Source organism: Harpia harpyja, chromosome Z (genome assembly GCF_026419915.1).
Source record: "Harpia harpyja isolate bHarHar1 chromosome Z, bHarHar1 primary haplotype, whole genome shotgun sequence".
In the NCBI taxonomy this organism is placed as follows: Eukaryota; Metazoa; Chordata; class Aves; order Accipitriformes; family Accipitridae; genus Harpia; species Harpia harpyja.
In genome coordinates, this window is record NC_068969.1 from 44,328,122 (window position 1) to 44,352,156 (window position 24,035).

A 24,035-nucleotide genomic window follows, 5' to 3' on the forward strand; every position below is an offset into this window, starting at 1 on the left:
AACCTTCTCTTAGAACATCCAAATACGAACTTTATGGCTCCAATCCATTTCACTAAAACTGTCTAGGGGGCAAAGATAACAACAATGAAAACCATTTTTAAGGCCAGCCATCTGATTTGGCTAGATTTTAAAAGTAGTCACATGTATGTTAGATCTGTAGCCTTCCTGTCAAGCTTCAAGCTCTAGCTCCTAGAACTTAGCAAACTAAGTTCTTTTAAAAAACACCAGGAAATATGGAAAGATGGTTAAGCTATTTTCCCCAGTATCTGAAAAGCACCTGTACTGGTTTTGCTAGGGAGAATATGTCCAAATCTAAAGGCTTTCGCAGCAGGAGACTGGGTGTCTAACAAGACTAGCAAGCTAAAAAGCTTACGTACCTGCTTTTTAAAATTTTTCTTTGGATTAATTTTTTTTTTTTTTTTTTACATTGCTGTGAGAATCCATACCTTTCATGTTTCTGACTTCTCTCCCTTGCTTGGCTTGGATTGCATTCTGATCCACTTCTGTCTCAGCAATCCCTGTTGTTTCAGGGACTTAGAACCTTAAGTTCTAAGCAGCACAGTATTTTCTAAAAGTGGTCTTTCTAAAAGGGGTGTTTACAAGGTATCATCATCAACCTGTTCCATGAATGGCAAAAGTTGTTGTCAGACAAACAAAATTCACTCACTAATGACTAGAAGCAAATTAAAAAAACCAATTTCCACACAGTTTGCAAAAGCATAGGTTTCATTTGTTTTATTTACTAGAAAAGAAGCTGCAGATTATTTTACTGAAGTCAAATTGTATTAAAAAAAAGAAATGCATACATTCAAAGCACTTGAGCACATTCATCACTTAAAATAGAAACTAAATCTGGAGTTTTTCAGATCAATGAAGCAGCAAAAGGCCAGCACAGTGTTCAGGACACTGGAAGCAAAGTACTTTTCTGTACCGTTCTGTAAGTCACATAAGTAAATCTTCAGGCACAAATTTGACTTAGGCATTACCTAAATAAGAACATTCATTCATTACACAACTGCTGCTCTGAAAAGAACTACAATTATTAAACCATGTCTTCTAGCACACAAACAAAACCCACTGCTTTTAAAAAAAACCTACTGAAATAAAAAATCCGGATAATGTATAAAAATAGTATAATTTGAAATGGCCTGTTTGGTTTTTCTGGTATGTTTCTGGAGTGAACTGTAACCATTTGCCTTGTCAAAGGAAAAGATGGGAGGCAGAAATTGCAAAGCAAATAGCATACCTGTGAATCTGCTTTCTTATGTCTTACAAAATTGCAACAGAGTATTACCTAGCCTTTCCCTTCTTCCATCAGCTAAAGGTATCACTGAATAGAGGATGACAACTTGCTGCTGACTTTTTTCTTTGGCCACTGTCTGATCCAGCTTGACAGTAACGCTATTCCTAGTTTAAAACATACTAAAAAATCTAAATTCAGCCATCTTATACATTATGAAGCATGATAAAGGTTATAAAAGCTGTCTTATACATTATCATCAGTCAACGTTTACTCCATTCTTTTACACTTGTAACAACTCTTGAAGATATTATAAACTCTGGAAGTTTGAAAGTGATCCACTCTTCCTTGTGAGCACCCAAACTTCAAGGTCCATCCAGGTTGTTACTGCTTTGGCAGGAGGACTGAACACTGCACTGTTGTCTGAAATACAAAGCCAAAGTAGATGAATGCTTCCTCTGCCAATGCAGAGCAGAATTACTTTTCAACATAAAGGCAGACTACATCGCTTCCATTTGGATTACAAACATGTGTAACTCTTTCCATGTTGATAGTATCTCCAACTTCCTCCAACACCACAAAAATTAAATGAATTGCAGGGAGGGCATACGCTACAACAGTTCAAGGACTTGTCATTACAACTTTGTATCTATGTAACAGGCTTATTGGTATTGAGAACAACAATCATATTGCAGAAACACTAAATTAAGGACTTCAGGATCACAGGCTACAAGTGCAGCTTGCTTTTTGTTTTTAAGGCTAGCATACTGGCTTACATACATCATATTAATAGAAAGCTCTTTACAAATATTATCAGAAGGCTCTGAAAATGAAGTTCCTTTAAAAAAGTGATTTCTACATGTTTCTTCATCAATTTTGAAGTACAGCTATCAAGAACAGAAACCTTTCTCTAAAGGTACACTGACTGGGAGTGAATGAAATAGTCATGTTATGCAGGGACAGCCAACTTTGACATCAGCCTCATTCAAGGGTAGGACCTGAGAAACATTTCAGTCTCAGCTTTCTTGAGAGGTCCTTAGCCTGCAAGGACCACAGTATGTAGACCAATGCAACTACAGTTGAAGTGAAGCCTCAATGAGTTTTTCCCCTCCACCTTATTCACCTGAACCAATTCACCCTAGTCACATAAGTGTGTTCACTGATTTCATTGAGGTATTTTTTGAGGAAGAAAATTACTCAAGAATATTTACTAGATCAGAGCTCTACATTCATAACATATGAATGTCAGTTTCAGTTTGTGATAGACTAGAAAAAATGGCTGAAAAATGTTAACCTTTATGCCCTTCAACTTGTTAGCTACCAAACATATTAAAAGTCCAAGTATGTCAATGAAGAAGTGTGCTGAAACACATCTACAGATACCTTACCCAATCTAAACTATCCCAGAGTATTCACCTACCACAGCTCTCTTACCAAAGTACAACATTATTCCTTGTATCAGAGGTCTGACAAATACCATTTCACATAGGCTAGTACAGAAGTTCAAAAAAGGCAGGTAATATCAGCAGGTCTCCTCACAGAGTCAAGAAGTTTACCTGAGGAGCATTCACAGAAGCAATGACACCTCACCACAAGCTGATTTTCTTGCATCCACGCTGTAATAAAAATCAGTTCTAACATGACATTCCTTTTACCATCCCAGTACAGATGCTCTCCCAATCCTCATGGGGCTGAACCTTTCTCTAATAAAGGTACAGAGCTCAATTCCCAGTTGTTATGAGTCAAAATTCTTTTCAACAAGACAGTTTTTCCCTTCTCACCAATACTTTTCCTAACAAAGATAAAAAATAATCTACTATACTGGTTCCCTTTTGAAATTGTCTGCTGTCACTAATTTGTTTACTTCATTAGGCAATGAGTGCACATTTTACTTGATCAGCTTTTGATATCAAGGCAGTGGCTGAAGTTCTTGTTGCCTTTGACGTCCCTTTGAAGTGTCAACTACAGGCAAAGTCTGGTTTTCCTGAAATCAACCCTACATGCCTGCTCTTGCTTCTGGATTCCTTCTTTGTAGCTTGTACCTGCTTCCAACCCTTGAATGCTGCATTTTCACACTGGAGCTCTGTTTCCTGTTTAGCCAAGTCAGTCTCCCAGTTGGTCTTTCTGTGGATCACCCCTGTGCTTAGAGAATGCTGCCCTTAAAGACCTGCCAGCTTTCTGGAGCTCCTTGCCCCTTCAGAGCTGCCTCCCATGAGATGATTCACTGGTTAAACCCAAGTACGCTTACCTGAACTCCAGCATCTGTACTCTGCTACTTGCCCTCCTTGCTCTCTATAGGGTGTGGAATGCCACTATTTCACGAGAATTACAGCAACAACTGCCACTGATTGTCACCTCACTAAACAACTCTTCTCAGTGAACAGCAGATCCAGCTGTATATCACCCATGGCTCACCCTTCCTATCCAGAAATTTCCCTGACACCAGCCAGAAATCACTGTGATCAATAGCATCATCTGTGTCTCCTGATCCATGACATAAATACAATGTGGTCATACCCTGTTCTGAAAGAGCAAGAGCTTTGTACCCTGGCCATGCTTCAAAATGACAGGCTCTAGAAAGATTCTGTGCCCACAGAAAAGTTTGCTCCAAACATTTTTTTCAAGCTTATGTAACCTAAGCCTGGAGAATGATCTCTTTTCACAGCAACAGAGCCAGGAAATACCGGCCTAAAGACATCTTAGGCAGTTAAAAAATAGTAACTTTCAAACTACACTTAAACTCACTGGCACATCACAGATGAAAAGACACATGAAAAGGAATGGATGGCAGGCAGCCTGTCCTTTAGCAGAAAAACAGCCCTTGGACATTCTTGTTTCAACACTCCAGGGTCTCCTAAAGACCACTGTGAGATTCAGAGGTGACATCACCACATGTGTGGGTGTGTGGGATGTATACCGCCATGGGAGCAGATAGGTAAATGCAGGTGGGCAAAGAGACTGGCAGCGTGTTTTCTCCTGCCTGGTGAAGTTCCTCCAGTCACAGCAGCCAGATTACAGAACTCAGAAAGGAAAAGCTGTGTCCATGTAGAACTTCATAGCTTCACATGCTTCCCCAAACACTAGAAACAGACGCTGGCAAATGTCCGTTTGAGATGCCCAGCTGCAGCTTGGATATAGGCTGGCATGGCTTTACATCATCACTGATAGCAGAGTACCAGATGCAGTCTTGCTCAGCTCCCTCCTTGTCTGTGTTCCTTACCACATTACCACAGGGCATGCAAGAGGCGCTGCCTTCAAGCTCTAGGAAAAGGTGCCTCAGAAAGATCAGTTCAAAAACGCCATCATCTGACTTTCAAAATTCCCAGAGTAAAATATACAGAAGAACACTTCAAATCAACAAAGAGAATAGTTTTTTAAAACTCTTTATGGTTCAACTACACACTTGTATGCACTCATACAGAGGCACATACATGCATCTCTCTCTTTGCTGTATTGCAAAATTGCCTCTGTCCTTACTCATTAACACAGAAGCCTAGGACCAATCCTTCATCTACTCTACCACCATTTAATGCCTCAAACAGAAAGATTTTTAGCCCTTCCTGCCCTTCCTAAGTAAAATCAGAGGAAGCCTCCAAAGCCTCAGACTTCCCTGTCACTTTTCCAGTGTACTTGGTTGTGTTAAATCAAAACCAATTGACTCCTACTCTCCTGACACAAAATCTCAGTCCTCACTGCCAATACCTAGTTCCTGTTTCAAGTTCTTCTAATGTCTTCAAATCAACTCCCTTTCTCAGTATATTATCACTCAGACCAAGCCACTATCAGCAAAGAGCATAAACACGTACGAGTTGCCAAGCCCAAGTGAAACGATCTCAATACGCATCACCGATACCCGGGCAGTAGCAGATGATTAAGAGAAAGACTGTAAGAAGCTACATTAGAATGGAGTGACTCTTCCTCTGGTGCATCATATTTTCTTCTTTCAGCAAACAGTAGTTCAGGGACGGAGCTGGAGGAAGCACTTGCATTGGTGTTTTAAACAGCTGACAATGAAATGAAAGAAGGGTTAGCGTTCATTAAAGGGCAATCTTGCAAACTCAGTGCCAGCTCTTTCCAGTCACCTGCTCTTTCACTCCCAATGAAGAATCAAGACAATCATGCAAGGGAAAACCAACATGACACTGCTTACTGAAGTACACCCACCAGAACTGGAGGCAGATCCCTCAGTACTTAAGCAGCGTTATATACCTGGGAAATTTCCTTCCATGCCAGCATGGCCAAAGTAGCTGAGGAATACCTAGCACATTTTTTAGATTACTTGTTCAAACTCTGAGTTTTTTTGTATAGCTAGGCATCTGTATTAAAAAAAAAGTGTGGCCCAGCCCTCTGAAAATGTTTTCTGTGGATTAGAGTGGAGAAGGAATACTGATTCTGTTGCCCCCCTTACCCATCCATGACACAACTTCCTAAACACTGCAAAGGGGAAAGGGAAAAGTTTGTTACCTCTCACAAATGTATAGAGGGGACATTAAAATAGCTGTTTCAGATAACTGGGTGAGGAATAGTCATAAACATAATCCAAGGCTTCCTAATAAAAAGTAGGTTTTCTAGTGAAGAATCAGCAAAAGACTCATTTCAAGTATTTGGGTTGGACCTCCATGAACCTGACCTGGTCAAGTATGCTTAAAAGTGTCTGGGGTGAATTTTGCTTAATATGTCTTTCCTTTAGGACACTGACTAAACTAGAGATGAGAGTCACTGACAAGAGAACCATACTGGAAACAAAACTGAAAATTTGATCCCAATCAGACGACATGGAAGATTTTTACAGCACATACAGTTCTGTTGATAGTTGAATTTCAAGGACACACTTTCAGAGACATGAAGACATGACTTATTATCTGTGTTCATCTTTCTTACCCATTCAAATTTCAGTCAACACAGTGAAAAGAGAAAGAACCTAAGACAGGAGAGAGTTACCAGAGACTGGACTCTCTCAAGTTTCCTCAACAGGCTTCCTCCTTTTCAGACTGCTGCTTCCACTAACAGAGATCCTTGTGGCCCACTTCTGTCTGCTCTTTGCCTTTCATATTCCAATTCTCCTTCCCTGTCTCCCATACCATCTCAATATAATCCTCAGTTGCTCTCACACTTCATGCTTTTGTACTCTTGGAAGTGGCTACTTGTCACAAAAAGCTTGTTGAGAAGCTGGACAGACACCCAAACTATTTTAACATTGTTCTTTCCCTCTATGTTATAGCCACATATGAATCTCAAGCATGCCTGTGAAATAGAGTTGATATAAAACACGTAAGTAAACTCTTGCCTAAGAAAAATTCTGCCTAAAAATTCCTTCACCAATATATTTTGAAATGTTTTTCTTTTTCATTTTTTTTTTCATGCCCTATGGATCTGAAACCTGTGGAAGATCACAATTCTAATAATTTCAGTCTGGTTATTACCTGTATCTTGTAACAGACTCCTCTCCTTTTACATATTAAAGAGAGCATAATGTTTCTGGTTTGGTTCAGTCTTCTCCGCTTGGGTCTCTGTTGTTCTAAGATCTAAGCTAAAGCTGAGTGGAGGTACAGGTTTTTCATTTGGATACTCACATAGTTTTGTACCTTACCTGTGCTATGAAGGGTAACACTTCATCAACCATACACAGATGTCCTTATTTTTTTTTACCTTTTGTAACATTTCTTGTGAAACGGAAGGTAGATCTTTGCAATAAAGCTTGTGAGAGTCTTAATGAATTTGTTTGCCCATCTTGAACAGATTTGGTTTGTTGAAGCATCTACTCTAAGAAGTTATGATTTCAGCAGAAACATCTTGGAACATATACCTGTATTATGTGTACATATGCATACATTGTCCTCAGTACTCATCAGCCTCATGTGTGTACTTACTTTCAGGGTGTGCAGGGTGTCGGTCCATTCCATGGAACCTATCTGAGGTATAGCAGTAAGGAGTATGCTAGTAGCCTTATTTGCATTCCCTTTCAGCGTCTTTAAAACTTTATCCACTGACACCTAGAAGTACAATAAAACTGAGTGCTGTCTTTCAATTTTGATGGCACACATTTTAAATACCCAAATAAATCATTTAACTCATACATCTCTAAGTGAAAAGGTGAAGCCACAATATTTTTAGCCATTAAAAACTTCTTTCCTCTGTGGGTTTATGTCTGATTGTATTTTACACAAATAGGAGAACTAAAGCAGATACATCATTTTGCAGAGAGCTGCAAAAGAAAAAAACACTAGACCAATTATGGGAGGACAAGCTCATACACAGAGCTCATGAGCTTCATACACACAGACTCCATGATTCAGACAAGAGGAGATAAAAGGTTTGCTAGTAGTGAAGCAAGTTTATGAAAATGAATGAGGTAGCAACAATTACTTTCTTTCTTCTTACTTTACGTTCTTCCTTTCACAATTGTTCATCCAGAATAACTCAGTGATACTGATCTAAGTAAGAACAGATTTAGTCCAGTATGTGATCTCTTATCAAAACCTACAGGTTCTCATCCAGATCCCTCAGGACAAGACCCAGAGGAAAAAAAGCTTCACTCACTGCTTCTTCATGTTCCTTCCAGCAGTCGTAATCTGTTGCCATGGCAATACTAGCATAACTCATTCCAGCTTCTTTCGCAAGAATCACTTCAGGCACTGTGGTCATGTTGATAACATCAGCTCCCCAGCTGCGAAACATCAAGCTTTCCGCTCGAGAACTGAAACGTGGGCCTTCGATTGTGATCACTGTCCCCTTGGAATGACACTGGAGCCCAAGCTTCTTGGCAGTCTCAATAAGAACCTGCAAAAGAGGCCAATATCGGGAAAAGGAAACAATTCCCCTGGTGCACAGCTTTTGCATTCCATCAAAAAACTTATATACAAAAGGAATTAGCTTTATACAAAGCAGTCAACCTTCACAGGGCTACAGCTGTCCAAAACCAAGGATCAGTTTCAGTTTCCTCATCCAGCAAGAGAAATTAATAGTCCTACTAACAGGAATGATATCTGAGTTTGTTAGTATCAGTTGGATTATTGTTTTCAGTGCAGATCAAGAAGATTGGAAAACAGAAGATTTTTGCATGATATTTAGGCTGTGCTTACCTTGAGAACAGAATGGTGAAAACGCTCCATTGAGCGCTACATTACCACATGGTGGAGTTGAGCTGGTGAGAACAGTTAATAGGAAATTTACTTTTTGAAAGTAAAACTTTACAAGCACATACTTCAAAGACTACCCTGGGAATCTGTAGAGAAATTATTACTACATTTTCCCATGTCAGTGACTGAGCTGTGCACTTTACATATACCATGTACTTCACATTAGTCTTTACAGTTCCAACTAGGACCTTGTATATGGCAGCATCATCATGACTTTCTCTCTTGGTAAATGGCCTGGGTAACACCAGTTGATACAGTAGGAATAAGAGTGTACCAGCATGTGTAAATGGGACTAGGACACCCATAACTGTCCTGAGTAGGAAGGGGAAAGTAACTATGATGACATCTGTTTAAAATGACCATCAACAGAAAAGAAACACTTGAAAATAAGTATAAAAGCACCATGAAAATTTGTGACAGGACAGGAAAGACCTTCACAACACAGCAGCAGTGAAAACCTAGTCTGACACCACTAGAAGCTGACTTGTCAGCATCATGACCTTCACACAGGCCAGGTGGAGCAAAACCCTGTGCAAAGCCTGCACTCCAGCTGGTTGGTCAACCTGTCATACACGGGTGCTACAAGCAGCAATACCTCGAGTGTACGGTGTGACCTTGTGAGGTGTCTCCTCGCTGGAACGTGGATCAGTGGATTGTGTGGAGCAGCACAAGTACACATAAAGGCCGAGTACCCACATCTCCCACTGCAGATGCATGTGAACAGGTAAACCTGCACTCCTGAAGAGGGTGGGTATGCATGTAACCCACATGTGCTGGGGAAGGGTATTTGTGCATGCAACTGCGTGAATATGCGTGTAGGGGTAAAGCAGAGCTTCTGGGGATTAGCCACAGAATGACACTTAGAAATTTGTAGGTGTTTATTAACATGCTGTAAGTTAATCTAATATTAATTACACCTAATATTGTGGTTTATTGCTGATATTAATTCTGAATATATGATTCACTGATAGCCAGTTAATTAGACATTGCTAATATATCAATAGACAAGTTCAGTCGTGGTTTGACTTAAACCACAGTTGAGCAGTATTTCCCCGAAACTTTTTACAAAGTTCCAACTTCACTCCCTATAAGATATTGCAGTGAGCCCCAGTTTTGGAAAACAGTAATAACCAAGGCACCCTACATTATTAAAAAATTTGCAGTTGGAGAAAAGATAAACTCCTTTCAGATTCTCATTTAATTTACAGTGCATAAACCAAGTAAACCAGAGTATTTTCTTGTATTTGCACAAACACAATTTAATATAAAGTTTTCAGATGTTTTCATGCAAAATTCCTTAAATAGTCTATTACATTAATAGTTTTGGGTTTATTATTATTGCATTTATCTACGAAATTCCCCTGAATTAGGATAAACTGGGCTGAAACGATCCAAACAATTTTCAGGGATAGTTCCAGGAAAAAAGTTTAAGTCACTTTTATCTGGTATTTTCAAATGAAGTGAAAGTATCCCTTTTCAGCCTCACTAAGACCTCAAAACCACATGTTCTTTAAAACATCTGTTAGGCTGATTAGAACCCATAGGCTAATGAGATAATGATCACATGTGAGACTGGGAAGTACCTAAATGTTTTTTCTCTGTTTGAAAAGGAGCATTTCTCTGTTGGCTTTTCAAAAAATGTAATACCCGAAGAACACTGTCTCTAGCTACTTAACAATCGAATGAAAACTAGCCTTGGTGTATGTTTCCTGCAAGCTCAGGAAATGGCTTATGCATATCTGCTTACCTTTTTTAAAAAAGAAGAAAGAGACACAGTGTGAAGTACTGCCAATCACTTCAGTAATAACATTGTTTTTAATCCATTTCAGAAAGTGTACAGTTAGCTCTCAATAAACTCCTTGAATCTGTTGTGACATGACATCATGCTCAAAGTCAGTAAGCAACTATATGCCAACTAATCTTTAGTAAGAGCATGTGATAGGCTCTTGTTGGATGAAAAATGCAAAGTGTTTTGCATAATTTGCTGCTCAAATTATGAAGGGCAAAAGCATGCACATGTATAATATGTAGTGGTTTGTTTCCTCATGAGATTTAAAATGTCTTTACTTCATTGCTCAGTAGTACAAATATTTGTACATGCTCTGTGTACAGATTTGGCCACCTGCTTCACAATTCAGCTTTGTCCTGCTCAGTGCAGTAACTGCGTCTCTTAGATGGATATGACTGATTCTGTAAGCATTCCTGTGCCCCTGGAGAATGTAACTCCTTGCAGCTTCTCATCAGAGCATTCCACAACAGCACAAAGTACGCAGTTCAATCTTCACCTTCTCTTTTCCTCAGGTCTAAGAATACACTAAGTTGGCATATTTAATCACAGATACACTCCTCCCAGAAGCTTATAAAGGTGCTGAAAAACAGAGCAGTGTTTCACACTGCTTAGTCTAACTGTTTTTGAAGCCTGAAAATCTTGAAGTGACAAAACTAAGAGCAACAGTTAAGAATAAAAGCCTACTGTAATTTGGCTTGTTTCTACATTTAACATCCTTTAAACTAAGCCTTGACTCTTCACCACCACCCACTGCTACAATGCATAAAAGCACAAATGCAATATTGTAATTTCTGTGAATGCTAAAGTACTATTTATTCAATTTTTGTATTAAGTATGTAAAGTGTCTCTACCATAGGTGCAGTTTTATTCAGAACAAAAAGGAACTAATTCCTAATTCTATCTTCCTGCTTTGTCCACTTTGTTCCTCTCTTGGCTTGTTACCTGATAAATAAAGATCTTTTGTCCTGTTATTAAGACCCCAGGGAAATCTAGGTTGCCAACTGGCATCTTCCGCATAGCTCCCTTAGGAAGACAGCTCCTATAGACACAAGATCTTTTACTTCCCATGCCTTCCAAATGTTACATTTTTCCTTAATACCATCATATATATCTGAAAAACGGGAATAAAGAGGTGCAGATTACCTCTGTATTCTAAGAATGCATAATTAGAGTATACTATATCATGAATAAGTGCCGTAAAAAAACATTTCTAAATACTATTACAAAATTCACTAACCTCTCTGGTTTTGGTGCAGAACGGCTCTGCCATTGGAATATGACATACTCCTGGCAGAGAGGAATGTTGCCCATCGTATAAAGTACAATGTCTTTTAGTTGTCCTAGAAAAGTAGAAAACATGTTTAGGGAGAAGAATGGGAAGGAAACAGAAGAGTAAGCAAGAAATTTACACATTTCAGAAAACATAGCATACCTGTGAGGGAACAAAAGTATCAGTATGATATTAATGACCACCTGTAATCCTGTTTTGCCTCTGTACAAACCTTTCAGCATTGAGCTCAAGAGTATAAAAATAAAACTGTTACTCCAGTACTGCATTGTCAATTAATTAGAGAAAATCTATTGTTAACAAAACACTGAAGTGCTTATTTCTTCGTAAATGACACAAACAGCTACACTATGCTGCGATTCTACCCAAAAGAAATCAGCTAAATTTAATAGTCAGGCAAGTAATCTCTGAGAAAAAGAGCACAGTAAGCTTTCAGGAAGGGAAGGAATCAAGTCTGAATTACCACAAAGCTTGTCAAAATAGAGCTTGTTCATATCATTGCATTCCTACATTGAAAGGATGGGAATTTATACGAACAGCTTCCTGAACAAAAGAGGTGTGAATTCAAAACCCAGAGAAAAACCCTGGAAAAGGGTGCCTTCATATTCTCAGAAAGATTACACACATGCATTGGCAACTTGCAAGTAGAAAAATCCTTTTTCTCCCTTCTTTCAATTGAGAAACTGTTTGCTTGCATGAAAATGGTCAAACATGCTGCAGAAATTACCATCCAGCATGCCATTTTGACAACTGGAACTGTTACCCACTATCACTTTACCTTCAAATGCACTGCCTCAAGCTGATTCAGCCAACTGGATGGCGAAAACCTTCTGGAACAAAATTTGTTGAGACATTGCCTTCTTTGCCCCAGTGTGTCACATATTGTACTTTATAGGAGAAAAGTAAGCCAACAGCCAAATTCAATCCACAGTTAAAATACAAAATTTCTGCTGGTAATACTGCTCACAACAGTTCCTCACCTAAGTCACCAGCAAATATTTAGAAGAAGGTTTTAAATACAAGTAACATGTTAGAGTAGATTTAAAAAAAAAAAAAAGAACCAATAGGGTAGCCTTAAGGGTGAGGTTATAAAATAGGAAAAGAGATCAGCAGATTAAAAACATATGCAAAATGGGATACAGCTGTTAAAATCGGTTGAAACGCTAATTTTAATTTTTCCTTTATGGGATACTGAAGAGCTGCAAATAGAATGTATCCAATTTTACACATTTTTTTTCAGTGTCTGCGAATGAATTATTTAGAATTGGAGGAAACGGGAAAAGTCATCATCCATTTCCTGCATTATAATATCTCAGATGATGTTAGTCAGGCCCTTTCACTCAGTAAAGCCCTGAGGAAAAATCACGTATGTATAAATATTAATCTCTGACTTTCAGATACCCTGTGTTCTTTGGAAAGAACGGCCGCATCACTACATGGTCTAATAAAGAAATCCCACTATGTTTAGCACCATACGTACAAACTGCATGGGAATAGGTAACAACAGTAAGACCTATGACTGCTCTGAGCGATGGACCACATGTATTTGTACTCGGAGTGCAACAACTTCTCTTCTGCATGGAAAGCTGCAACTTTGCAAAGGCCACAGCTATTCGATATGGGGCCAGCTGATGTGTCTGTAAGTTCCTAGGCTTAGGGCAAGAATAAAGGCAGATTTGAACCCATCTTTGATTCTTGCTATCTGTGAATTGATGGCTGTCACAGAGGAATGCCTTTTAGCCTCTCCTCATTTCTGTAGCCCTGCTACTCAGGTCAGGAGTTGGCGATCCTGATCTGTCCCACGCACCTGTCTGCAAGGTACAGGGCAGCAGCACATAATTTTCACCACTGCAATACCGCTCCTCTGCATCCCTTGCAAAGAGAACGAAGGTTACAAAATCACAGATGCTTTTCTTGCCTTACTCTCACAGAGACCAAGAGCCAGAGAGCAAAGGACAGTATCTGCCTAAGGCTCCTCTTATCACAGGAGTTTCAAGACCTTCCCCACGTACCCCACGTGACTCCTTATGGAATCAGCAGGAAACAAGATATAAGGAACTCAACAGCCACTCTTCAAAGACAATCTGTTCCTTAGATCTCACAGTTTTTAATGTAGAGAAGTCTGTATGCCCTCCATCAGAAGGAGGGCCTGCTTAACAACAGAGCACGACTGAATGTTACACAACTGCCTGGTTGTTTACATTAAAACAGGAAGCAGTCACCAAGTGCCTGCCTAGAAACTAGCCACACTATTCGTAGTAGAAGCGCACAATCCAGACAGCTCAAGGATAGCGTAAAGGGAAAGTACAGAGATGCCCCCAGTGGGTGAGATCAGAAGCAGCACTTGAAAGCACTGGACTGATAACTACAAGGAAGCAGCTAAGAGCTGGGGCTGCACAGCTCCTGCTGGCCATCTGACCTCTGTAGGGCTCTACGGAGAACCCCCACTGTACCCACTCTGTGCCAAACAGTGGACAGCAGTACAGGAGAAAAGGGAATTCTCTCCCTGGGAAAGGGGCATGTATGTTTTTGTGCATAACTGCTTGTGTATCAAGCTCAGGGAGACAGTGGTACTCACAGCTCAAGCAAACCCTTGCACTGTTGCATAGTTTTACCATGCCTGCCTTGCCCTTACTGCTTTTTCAGATTCAGAGCTGCGTGTACTGCAGTTTTGAAGGTGTGCTAAGAGTTTGTATTCCCCACCCTGCAGCAATAGCCACATTTTTAATCAGACAGTAAGGTGGCTTTTGCTCCTTCATTTTGATTTTATCACAGTAACACAAGATTTTCTGGCAATGCTGACTATGACTGATGCTAGGAAGCAAAATCCAACTCAAGTAAGTGAAGAAACCAATCATTTCCATCTGTGACAAACAGTCCTCTACCACTTGCATCATCATCTTCGCCTTTCTTCCAGTAGTGTTGAATTATCAACAGGTTATTAGTAATTAAAGAACAAAATGAAAATTCACACTGGCATCTGCTGTATAAAAAGCAGCCCCAGCATGCTCTGCCTCTTTGGGGACAATGAAAGAAAATTCTCCCATGAAAAATGTTACAGAGTAGTGGTGTATGTCACACAAAGAATTCAAACAATAAAGTTGGCAGCTGTTACAGGATTTCTTTTATGAAGCTATTTTCTGCATCTTCCTGACAGAACTGAGTCATCCAAGTAAGTAGTTACCTTCTTACTCTTCTTTTCTTAGCAAACATCAGCAGCAAACCAAACAGAAAGTATTAAAAAGCCCCTAATCAGTCTGATCTAGCCAGTTGACTAACAGCACTGTAATAAACTAACAGGAGCCAAAGACATAAAAAAAAAATTCTTCCAGATTTTTTTTTAGGCACTTGTTTCAAAGAAGAGAACAACTGTTGTAGCCCATAATAGTACCTGTGGTTACTTTTGTATTTCGAAGTAGGGAGAACACCATGTAAATATTTTGGTACTTACTTAACAAAATGTATCTTTTATTGCTTAAAGATACAAACTAATAGGTAAGCCTGAAGAAAGCAGAGACTATATACCAAACCAAACACTTACTAGCAGTGCTAATGATCTGCAGAACTAAGCTCTCAAAAGTTTGGAACTGCTATATAGTTCTTACTACACCTATTCAGTGTTCCTCACTGTAAGTCAAACATATGCTCTAAACTAGGTAGAAGTCCTACACAACTTCATATATTGAGATTCTGTCATTAATGCCACAGTGTACATGCCCAAGGGGAGCAAATTACAATTTGTGCCTACAGCTTTCTGCTCATTTCTAGGTCTTCTCCCATTCCCATTCACTATTTCTTCTTCTTGCTTCACACCCGGAAGGAGAGTAATGATGTGCTCTCTACTGAGAAGTAGAGCCCAGATACCAAAAGGTACCTGGACACCTGGAAGGCACTGATTTTAATGGCAGCTTGAGTAAATCCTTCCCACCTAGACACAAGCCTCTTTGCTATGTAGTACCTGGTATGGGTTAGTAACTATATAGAAGCCAGGATACCTTTCAAGAAAAATAACTGACTGTTTCTGCAGCTTTAACCAGTACCTTCTTTCCAAGACTGCTGACGTAGTTTGCTTGCAAGACCCTGATCTTTCATTACAAGGTATTTCAGAAAAATTGCACCTTTTCAGACTTTGGTGGACAAATAATCATTTTGTCCCATGAAATTACCTTCCCATCAGCAGTGCTGTTTTCATAATGATTTATGACATATAATACAATCACTCTTACAGATGATACACCCATCTGAAAGGCAAAAATGCAGACCCTACATCCAAAGAACCAGCAGTCTAACACCCACTGGCAAAGATCACTGGAGAAAAAGACTTCTCACAGAAATCAATTGTCAAATGAAACAGACTATTATGACTTGTCAGTTTTCTGAATTAAAGGGCAAGCTAGTAATGATTTTTAAATTCATATTACATATTGTTTTCCACACTTAGACATGTGCTCTTCTGAGAAGCTTCTTGGTTTCCTAAAGCCATGAAACAAGTCCCCACAAGGTCCCACTCTTCTACATCGAAATTAAAACTTACTTGCTCAAATGAAACACTGCTCATATATGGGCTATGTCATTACTACTGGTGACCACCTGAATAAACTCTAAATGAAGATGCAGTTCACAGAATCACTGAATGGTTGAGGTTAGAAGGGACCTCTGCAGGTCACCTGGTCCAACCCCCTGCTCAGGCAGGGCCACCTAGAACTGGTTGCCCAGGACCATGTCCAGGCAGCTTTTGAATATCTCCAAGCAGGGAGACTCCACCACCTGCTTGGGCAACCTGTGCCAGTACTCTGTCACTCTCACAGTGAAAAAGTGTTTCCTGATGTTCAGAGGAAACCTCCTGTGTTTCAGTTTGTGCCCATTGCCTCTCATCCTGTCACCGGCCTCCACTGGAAAGAGCCTGCCTCCGTCTTCTTTGCACCCTCCCTTCAGGTTCCCCATTGATGAGATCCTCCTTGAGTCTTCCCTTCTCCAGGCTGAACAGTCCCACCTCTCCCAACTTTTCCTCACAGGAAAGATGCTCCAGTCCCTTCAGCACGTTCGTGGTCCTTTGCTGAACTCTCTCCAGTATGTCCATGTCCCTCTTGCACTGGGGAGCCCAGCACTGGACACAGTATTCCAGGTGTGGCTTCACCAGTGCTGAGTAGAGGGGAAGAAGGATCACCTCCCTTGGCCTGCTGGCAACACCCCTACTAATACAGCCCAAGATACTTTGCCTTCTTTGCTGCAATGTAAATGAACCCTGTCCTTTCACTCATCTTCTCATCAGATAAATATACTGATTTGTTCTATAACACCCCCATATTTTTTTCCTTCTTGAAAGGGACATGTCCTTAAAACCCAAACTTAACCAAGCTGATTATTTCCTTTCCAGCTCAGAAGTTTTGATGAAGACTGGCAAATGCTGGGAAATGTAAACCTGTGGGAAGAGATTAGGTAGCTTCAGAATTAATTGTTAATTTTGATAATGACATTTTGGATGACGGATGGTCTCAGATTTCATATCTGGGTTCATTTCCTGGCTCTGTCAATGTCTTTCTGCCTGACCTCTGCAAGAGTTAGTTTCTCCATACTTCCACCCCTCATCCGTAGCAGATAATAACTGCAATCATTCCAACTGTTTCTTGTTTAAAACTGCAGGCTCTCTGGGCCAGAGGCTACTTCCTACTATGCATGCAATTCACAGCTTAGCACGATTAGGCTCCCCTTACCTACTCAGGAGTCTGCTAGATGATAATGCTGTCAAAATAACTGGTGCTTTACTCACAATCATCCAAACCGTGTATGGAAGTATGTTTAGTATCTTTCCTATACAAATCAATATTGATACTAAAATTACTCCTTTCAAAGTACTACTGGCAGAATAAGGATGATTATGATTTAATCTGTATAAACAAAGTGATCAGCCTAAATACTTTTAGACTTGAAAAAAAGAAAAAAAAAAGACCACTGTCAGCAATACAGCTGCTCTCCACCCATAAATCAACTCTAGTATAACAGGAAGCAGTTTATATGGGGATTGCTCCTGCAGGGTACTTAGTCATTTAGATACACTCTACTTAAAATGTACTCTCTTACAAGAAGAGCATTTCAGTTACACACACACAAAAATGTCAGTAAGTCAAAACTTGAATAGCACTGCACTGCAGAGAACAAACCTAGGTATACATGTTCAGTTGGCAAAGAAATATTGCCAGCAGCCCCACAAAGCACAAAGAAGCTGCATAAACCATTCCAAACACTTAAAATTGGGTGGAATACCCAAACAGGACTTCCAGATATAGTACACCTGTGAGTACTAATAATAAACTTACATCTTAAAATGTGCAACTATTTTTTAAATATTTGGTGTGCTTGGCAATCTTTAAACATAGCTTCCCTCCTCCCCTCCCCCGTTTGCTTGAATTTTTCTAAACATCAGATAATCAAGGAGGGGACGACTGACTGGAGTACAGAGACTTTGGAAAAAATTTACTTCCTTATGATTCTTAGCAAATAGAAAATGTTAGCATCTACCCTCGTTTTAAAACAACCTCCTTTCTTTTCCTGCTGTGTTGCATTTGATCTCTCTTCTGTAGAGCCTCATTATTACTGCATAAATTTTCCTACCTGGCTCCTACTATGCCTTCTTGTACCCCTCCATTTCATTTCAGATTCTTCTCAAAACTTGTAACAGCCTGTGCTTTTATCCATGTTCCTCTCCCACACTTGAGAAGAGGAGATATCTCCTCTTCAGAAGACTCTTCCCAAGGAGCTATACTTTAGTTCATTTGAGGTCATTCTTCAAAGCCTGGTATTTCATCTATGTCTGTTAGACCTGAATTTTTTGTAATTTCATTCCTGTTTCCTATCACGTCTTCTTGTATGAATCTCACTTTTTGCCGTAAGAACTGAGGCTATCACCTCATTCCACAAAAACTTAATTTAACATTAACATGTTATTATATGGTTTAACCCCACTTGTCCCCTTTTTTCTCCTCCAAAACTAAGAACACAGTTAAAACCAATGTTACTCACCTGTCAATGAACTGGTCAATTATGACAAGATCACCAGGTTGTATTTCCTCTCGTAATGAGCCACAGGCAGTAGTCACTAATACATGTGAACAATTTTCTTCTTTTAATGCCCAGATATTGGCACGGTAATTGACATTTGATGGCATAATTGTATGATGCCTTCCATGTCTGCAAAGATACATGTTGCAAGAGAGTAAAATAAATCAGACTGAAATTGTCTTCCTTCTCCCAGATAAAGAAAATTCCAGAAAATGTAATTTCCATAACAGCATTGGAAGTGGAACTGATCATTTCAGCTACTTCCAGTGTAGCTTTCCTAACTGTATTAAGGTTCTCTCAAGATTTGATTTAAGAAGTAGTGGTGTAGTTTTCTTTTTAAATGCAAAATTTTTAAGTTCAAGACTGTAATGAAAAGAATCTTGAAAATACAATCCAAATAGACATTAGCAGCTTCAAGAGTACAAAAAGCATTTTTCTCTGAATTTTCTAAGTCAGTTCCATAGATTCTGAAAACCCAGGTATAACAAATTAAATCTTCCATACACTACAACAGATTTCTAAGATTTACATACACCTCTACAAACTTTCTGCTCAGAAGTGCTGTTTGTATTCTCCCACTCAGAAAAGAGTGGCACATCACAGGAAATTCAAAACAGAAAGAACATGCTGTTTTTATCTGTCACCTTCCCAAAGAAAACAGTAGAATCATCACATTTTTCTCTTTGCTCTTAAAATGATCTGACAGCTTTCATAAATTAGAAGAATGACTTCACACTGTTGCAGTATATTTTTTCACCAAGACAGGAAATACATAGTCTTATAAGCACAAGCTTTCGTGTTATCCCTGTCACCGCTACAGGGGTACATCACTCACATAATGATTGAACACATTTGAAAATTATTTTCAACCATGTAAGAGGAAAGGAGGAACTTAATTTCCCAACTGATTCCTTCACAGAGACCAAAAGGTCTTAAGAACTTTATCAGCTGGGAACTGGGAGTTACACAGACAATGACCAAGCACTGTCAAGCAGGATTCCCATGTTTTCTGATAAGATTTATTGTTAAATGTTGCAGTTGTTGTCATAACCTTCTTCTAGAATATACACGCCTTTTACTTTAAATCTGGCATTCACAAGCAATTCTGTTATTTTTCCCGAAACACAAAATGAAGTTGCAGGTACCTTAGCCCCAAAAGTAAACTCACAATGGTCATATGTGAATGGTCATAAATCCCAGTGAGGATGTAAACCACAGCTGAGCTGTTCAGCCATCTGTAGCCCAAGGCCTACTTTGATACAGCACAGCTATGAGATCTTGGCTTAGCATTTCATTTGAGAAAATGAGAAAAATGTTGTCCAGGTGTAATAGAATACATGAGCAAAGTCCATGCAAGATAAGAAAAGTAAAACCACAGACAGAAGGGTAGTTGCAGAGATGGTAACAGTCAGCAGCTTAACAGAAAAACTGGCATGAAAAGAATCAGGGCCCTGAGTGCATCACTGGGCGGTAATTGCCCTGGCCAGCCTCACCCTGGGCCTCCACCCAAACAACCGGTGTCTGTGAGCCTAGGTGCTCCTGCCTCCAAGCTCAGGCCCTAGCCTTCTCTCTTGGCCTGAGCTATGTCACAGTGTGCCCATCCCCAGCCCTGTCTCCTGGATGGCTTTCAGACCTTGCTGTAGATTGTCTACAGGACTGTTTTCTGGACAACCTTTGGACACATGCCGCAGCCTTGTCTCCAACTCTGTCTCTGGCCCCATCTGCTACTGCTCCTGCCTGGACTCCCTGGGTGGATCCTGGACTTGGATTCATTGCCTCAACTTGTCTGGGACTGGTGATGGACCCTGTTACCAGTGCCTGGCTCTGCCCATGCTGTCCAAATGCTAAAAACTGTGTTAGCGTTCTTATATTTAACCTAGTAGCACACTGGTCTTAGATATCCATGGTTACATTAGTGTGAAATTTCCATGCACTCATCTGCAGATCCTGCTTCCAGAGTCTCTTCTGAGTATGGTAAGAGATGTCTGAATAAAAATGACCCAGGGAGGGAGAGCTACAGGGAATCCAGCCTCGTAAGCAATAAAGGTAACAGCCAGAAGACTTAATAATCACAGGGAATAATTTGGAAGAGTCTGTAGTGGTACCAGAGATACAGTTCATCTGGAAACAGGCAATTTCCCAGTTTCACAAAGGAAATTTGCAAACACAGGGAGCAGTCTGATTACTGAGGTTATCAGGCACCACCTACCTACCACCAGAGCAGGCAGCCTTGCAGGTTACCATTCTTACTAGGGCAGCACCCCCCACTGGATTTCTCTTTCCTAACCTAGATGGTATTTTTAATACTCTCAGTCCTTGCAGCACTAAATTTGTTCAGGGAAAAACCCAGACTTCTGCGGGACTTTGCTAGCAACCCCAGAGCAAGATGAAGTCAGAGTAAAAATTCAGTTCACCTAATGTAAAAAGAAAAAACTTCTGAGAAACCTTTAAGACACATAATATAAAACCTCTTAAAATGCTCATTTACCTTGCCAACAGCACACAGTCCACATTTTTTATCTTTCCCAATATCAAAGCATCCGAGGGCTGCAAAACAATCAAATAAAAATGAGTTACAGCCTGACAATCACATTAGAAACCTTAACTGCTACTTAAAAATAAGCAGGATAGTTAGGAAATACTGGTTACCCCTGTAGTCTCCCATTTTCTTCTGCTGAGCTCTGTAATTTGATATGGCAGATTAGAAAACTGTCTGGAACAGAAGATCAAACCTGACACCAGAGGGATTATCACAATTTTTCTGTGTTCCTACTAACAATATTGCAACTCCTTACTTTAGGTTTTGAAACAGTAATACTTTCAAATAGTTTGAAACAGTATTTCAAACAGTGATAGACAAATATAAAAAACAAAGCACATAGGTGTTGCCTTTAAATTGGTTAGACCTCTCACTCTCTTCTGTAAACTTCGGTGGCTTTTTGCTAAACAGGTGCCATTTCCTACTAAAGGCCCCCTCCCAAAAGAAATCACATTTAATCTGTCCCTTTCTGTAACACTCCCCATTCTCCTCTCTGTCCCCCTTCACCCCCGTAGCTCATGCTAGGGGTGTGAGGAGGAGTTCTAGACTCCTCCAACCTACCCTTCACCCCCCCCCCCCCCAGCTTCCCGATAAACTCCCTCTTCCCTGCTGCTGGGAGTCCCGCTTTTGGGAAGTGAACTGTGATATGACAGAGAACTTCTGGTACACTAGTGGCAGAAGCAGTGTTGTATTTGGTCAGCCTAGGGACCAGAAGACAGCTTGCACTCTCCTCTCAGCTACACCATGAGAACATGCATTCCTCCCGATGAACCAAACAGCCAGGAAGCTAGAGCATTTTATTTTTAGCTGCCCAGCTGGGACATGTGCTCTGCCTTGGACATGGTCATACTGCCCATGCAGGGCAGCCCCCAAGTAATTAACTGCTCTGTGGGCTGCGTTCTGTTCCTGGCTATATGCATTAGGGATCTGAAATACAGAATGCTTCTAGCTTCCCTTTTTGTTAAAAAATGTAAAGCCTCTGTTTAATTAAATACTAAACTAATCCAGATGCATCTGTGCAGCTGGATGTGCTCCTTCTTCTGCCCAATTCAGAACTGCACACATTTCACTCTTTTTATTGCAGTGTAGAAGAAACTGCAAGTAAGCTAGAAGCCACGCTGTGCCAATCTCTCTTTCCATGCCCTTGGGATTTAAAGCTGAAATAGCTATTAACAAAATTATGATTTATTTACTGATCACAAGTTTGCAAGTGTCTGGAAGGACTCACACATTTGCATTTAGCAATGTTCTGTTGCCTGCTACCTGATATAATTTTATTTGTATTTTAATGCTAGCGGCAAGATTTCAGTTAGCATTTAGTTTTACAGCTGTTAATTCTATTATACACTTGAAAATTTGCAGAGATCTAGAATAAAGTAATATGTGAGTCCCACATAGCTGCATTTTAGAGATAACTAATTTCTAATAAAAACACCACTTTCTACTCCCTATTGCATAGCTCCTTTGGGTAATTTTTAATGTGAAATCTCTTCAGAGCACCACAGTTTACTCAATCACCTAGGTTTAAATTCTGCCAGGCACAGATTTACCACTTTTTTGTTTTAATAAAGGGAATGTTCAGAAATTTTATTTCTAGAACTGTAGTGTGTTCTGATTTCTTTTTAAAAGTCTCCATTTAATATTAACCTATTGTCATTTAAACGTTTAATCTATTTACCTTACTTTACATATACTGTTCTGAACCAGACACGGCTTTAAGAGTGAAATTTCGCACAGGGCAAAAGCCTTGCTGTCTAGGTGCCAAGGAATTTTGATGTTCCAACATTCCATCTCAATGAAGGTTCACAATAATCAGCACGGGGGTTTTGTTTTTTTGGTTTGTTTTGTTTAGAGAGCACACATTTGCTGTGTGAAGTAATAAGCATGCAACTTCACTCACAGCAGGATACAAAAATACTCTTAAAAACTAAAGAAGACTTCAGCCAAAATTCCTTGCCTCCTATCAAAATGAAAAGTAAAGATCAGTAAGTTGAAGACTGGATCCTTTGCTTTACAAGTGACATATTCAAGTTTAGTGCAAGTGATAGATAAAAGTTTGTATTAATTTCCAAAAGATTTGGGGTCGAAAGGTGCAATTTAACTGCTATTTGATATTCATCCCCACCACAGAACTCCACTAGCATACACTGCTGACACAGCAACAATGCAACAGCTTTGAAATTCAACAGGCTTCAAAATCTAGTTGCAGCAGCTAGGGTTTCCTTCCCTATCTGCTGCCATCCTAGTCACTTCAAAAGGCTTCAGGGTGGCTGTGTAACAGGACTGGTTGTCATCTTTACACAGATTTCCACAGAACACATTCAGGGCATCTTCCATGTGACTGCCTGAACACCTTTCTTGCACATGATTGCTAGAAACATGGCAGAGAAAAGAAAAGATTTGGAACAAAGAATGTGCTGCTAAATGATGAACTGACAGTTTAAGAAAAGAATTTGCAGATACTGTATCATGGGCCATTAGAAGAGAAGAAATAAGGATAAATCAACATGTGTAAAGTTACAGGTGAAAGATACAGAAATTTCAAACTATGTGTTAACCATATAACAGAGCTACTGTATACTTCTGTTCCGCTCTCCTTTTCCCACAAGTTCTTCCCAGTGCTGTACCCCTGTAATATTACCTCAGTTGCAGTCAGGAGCTTTGAAATGCTGATAAAGTAATAGAAACTTCCAATGGAACAATCTAAATTCAAAGCTCTAATACAGTATTTTTAAAGCAGGATTTAATAAAAGGCCCAATAAAAAGTTGTCAAACATTAATAATTCATATACATATTTAACTACTTCCCCCTTCCATAAAATCCAAGTCAGATATATATTATTCAGTGTTGCAAAACAGAAAAGGAAGCAAAGAACCCTGGGCAGTTAACCCTAAATTATTACAGTAACAAACAATTGAAATAAATTCCCTTTGTCTGCAACACAAATATGCATGAAGTATTGTTCACGTGGTGCTTACAG

At 39.7% G+C, this 24,035-nt stretch overlaps 1 protein-coding gene across 2 annotated transcripts in view; it reads right to left on the reverse strand.

The window, feature by feature from the left end:
• Window positions 1-720: 720 nt before the first annotated feature.
• The window catches only part of MTAP (methylthioadenosine phosphorylase), a 33,525-nt gene continuing 10,210 nt past the window's right edge, over window positions 721-24,035 (reverse strand). The window contains exons 3-8 of one of the 2 annotated variants that reach the window (XM_052778066.1): window positions 21,004-21,062; window positions 18,477-18,644; window positions 11,406-11,508; window positions 7,781-8,020; window positions 7,111-7,233; window positions 721-1,663 (exon numbers count right to left, since the gene is read on the reverse strand). In XM_052778066.1, the coding sequence (XP_052634026.1) occupies window positions 1,625-1,663; window positions 7,111-7,233; window positions 7,781-8,020; window positions 11,406-11,508; window positions 18,477-18,644; window positions 21,004-21,062 (732 nt within the window). In that variant the 3' untranslated portion in view covers window positions 721-1,624. The remainder of the gene's footprint in view (window positions 1,664-7,110; window positions 7,234-7,780; window positions 8,021-11,405; window positions 11,509-18,476; window positions 18,645-21,003; window positions 21,063-24,035) is intronic. The other variant, XM_052778067.1, reaches the window with a different exon arrangement.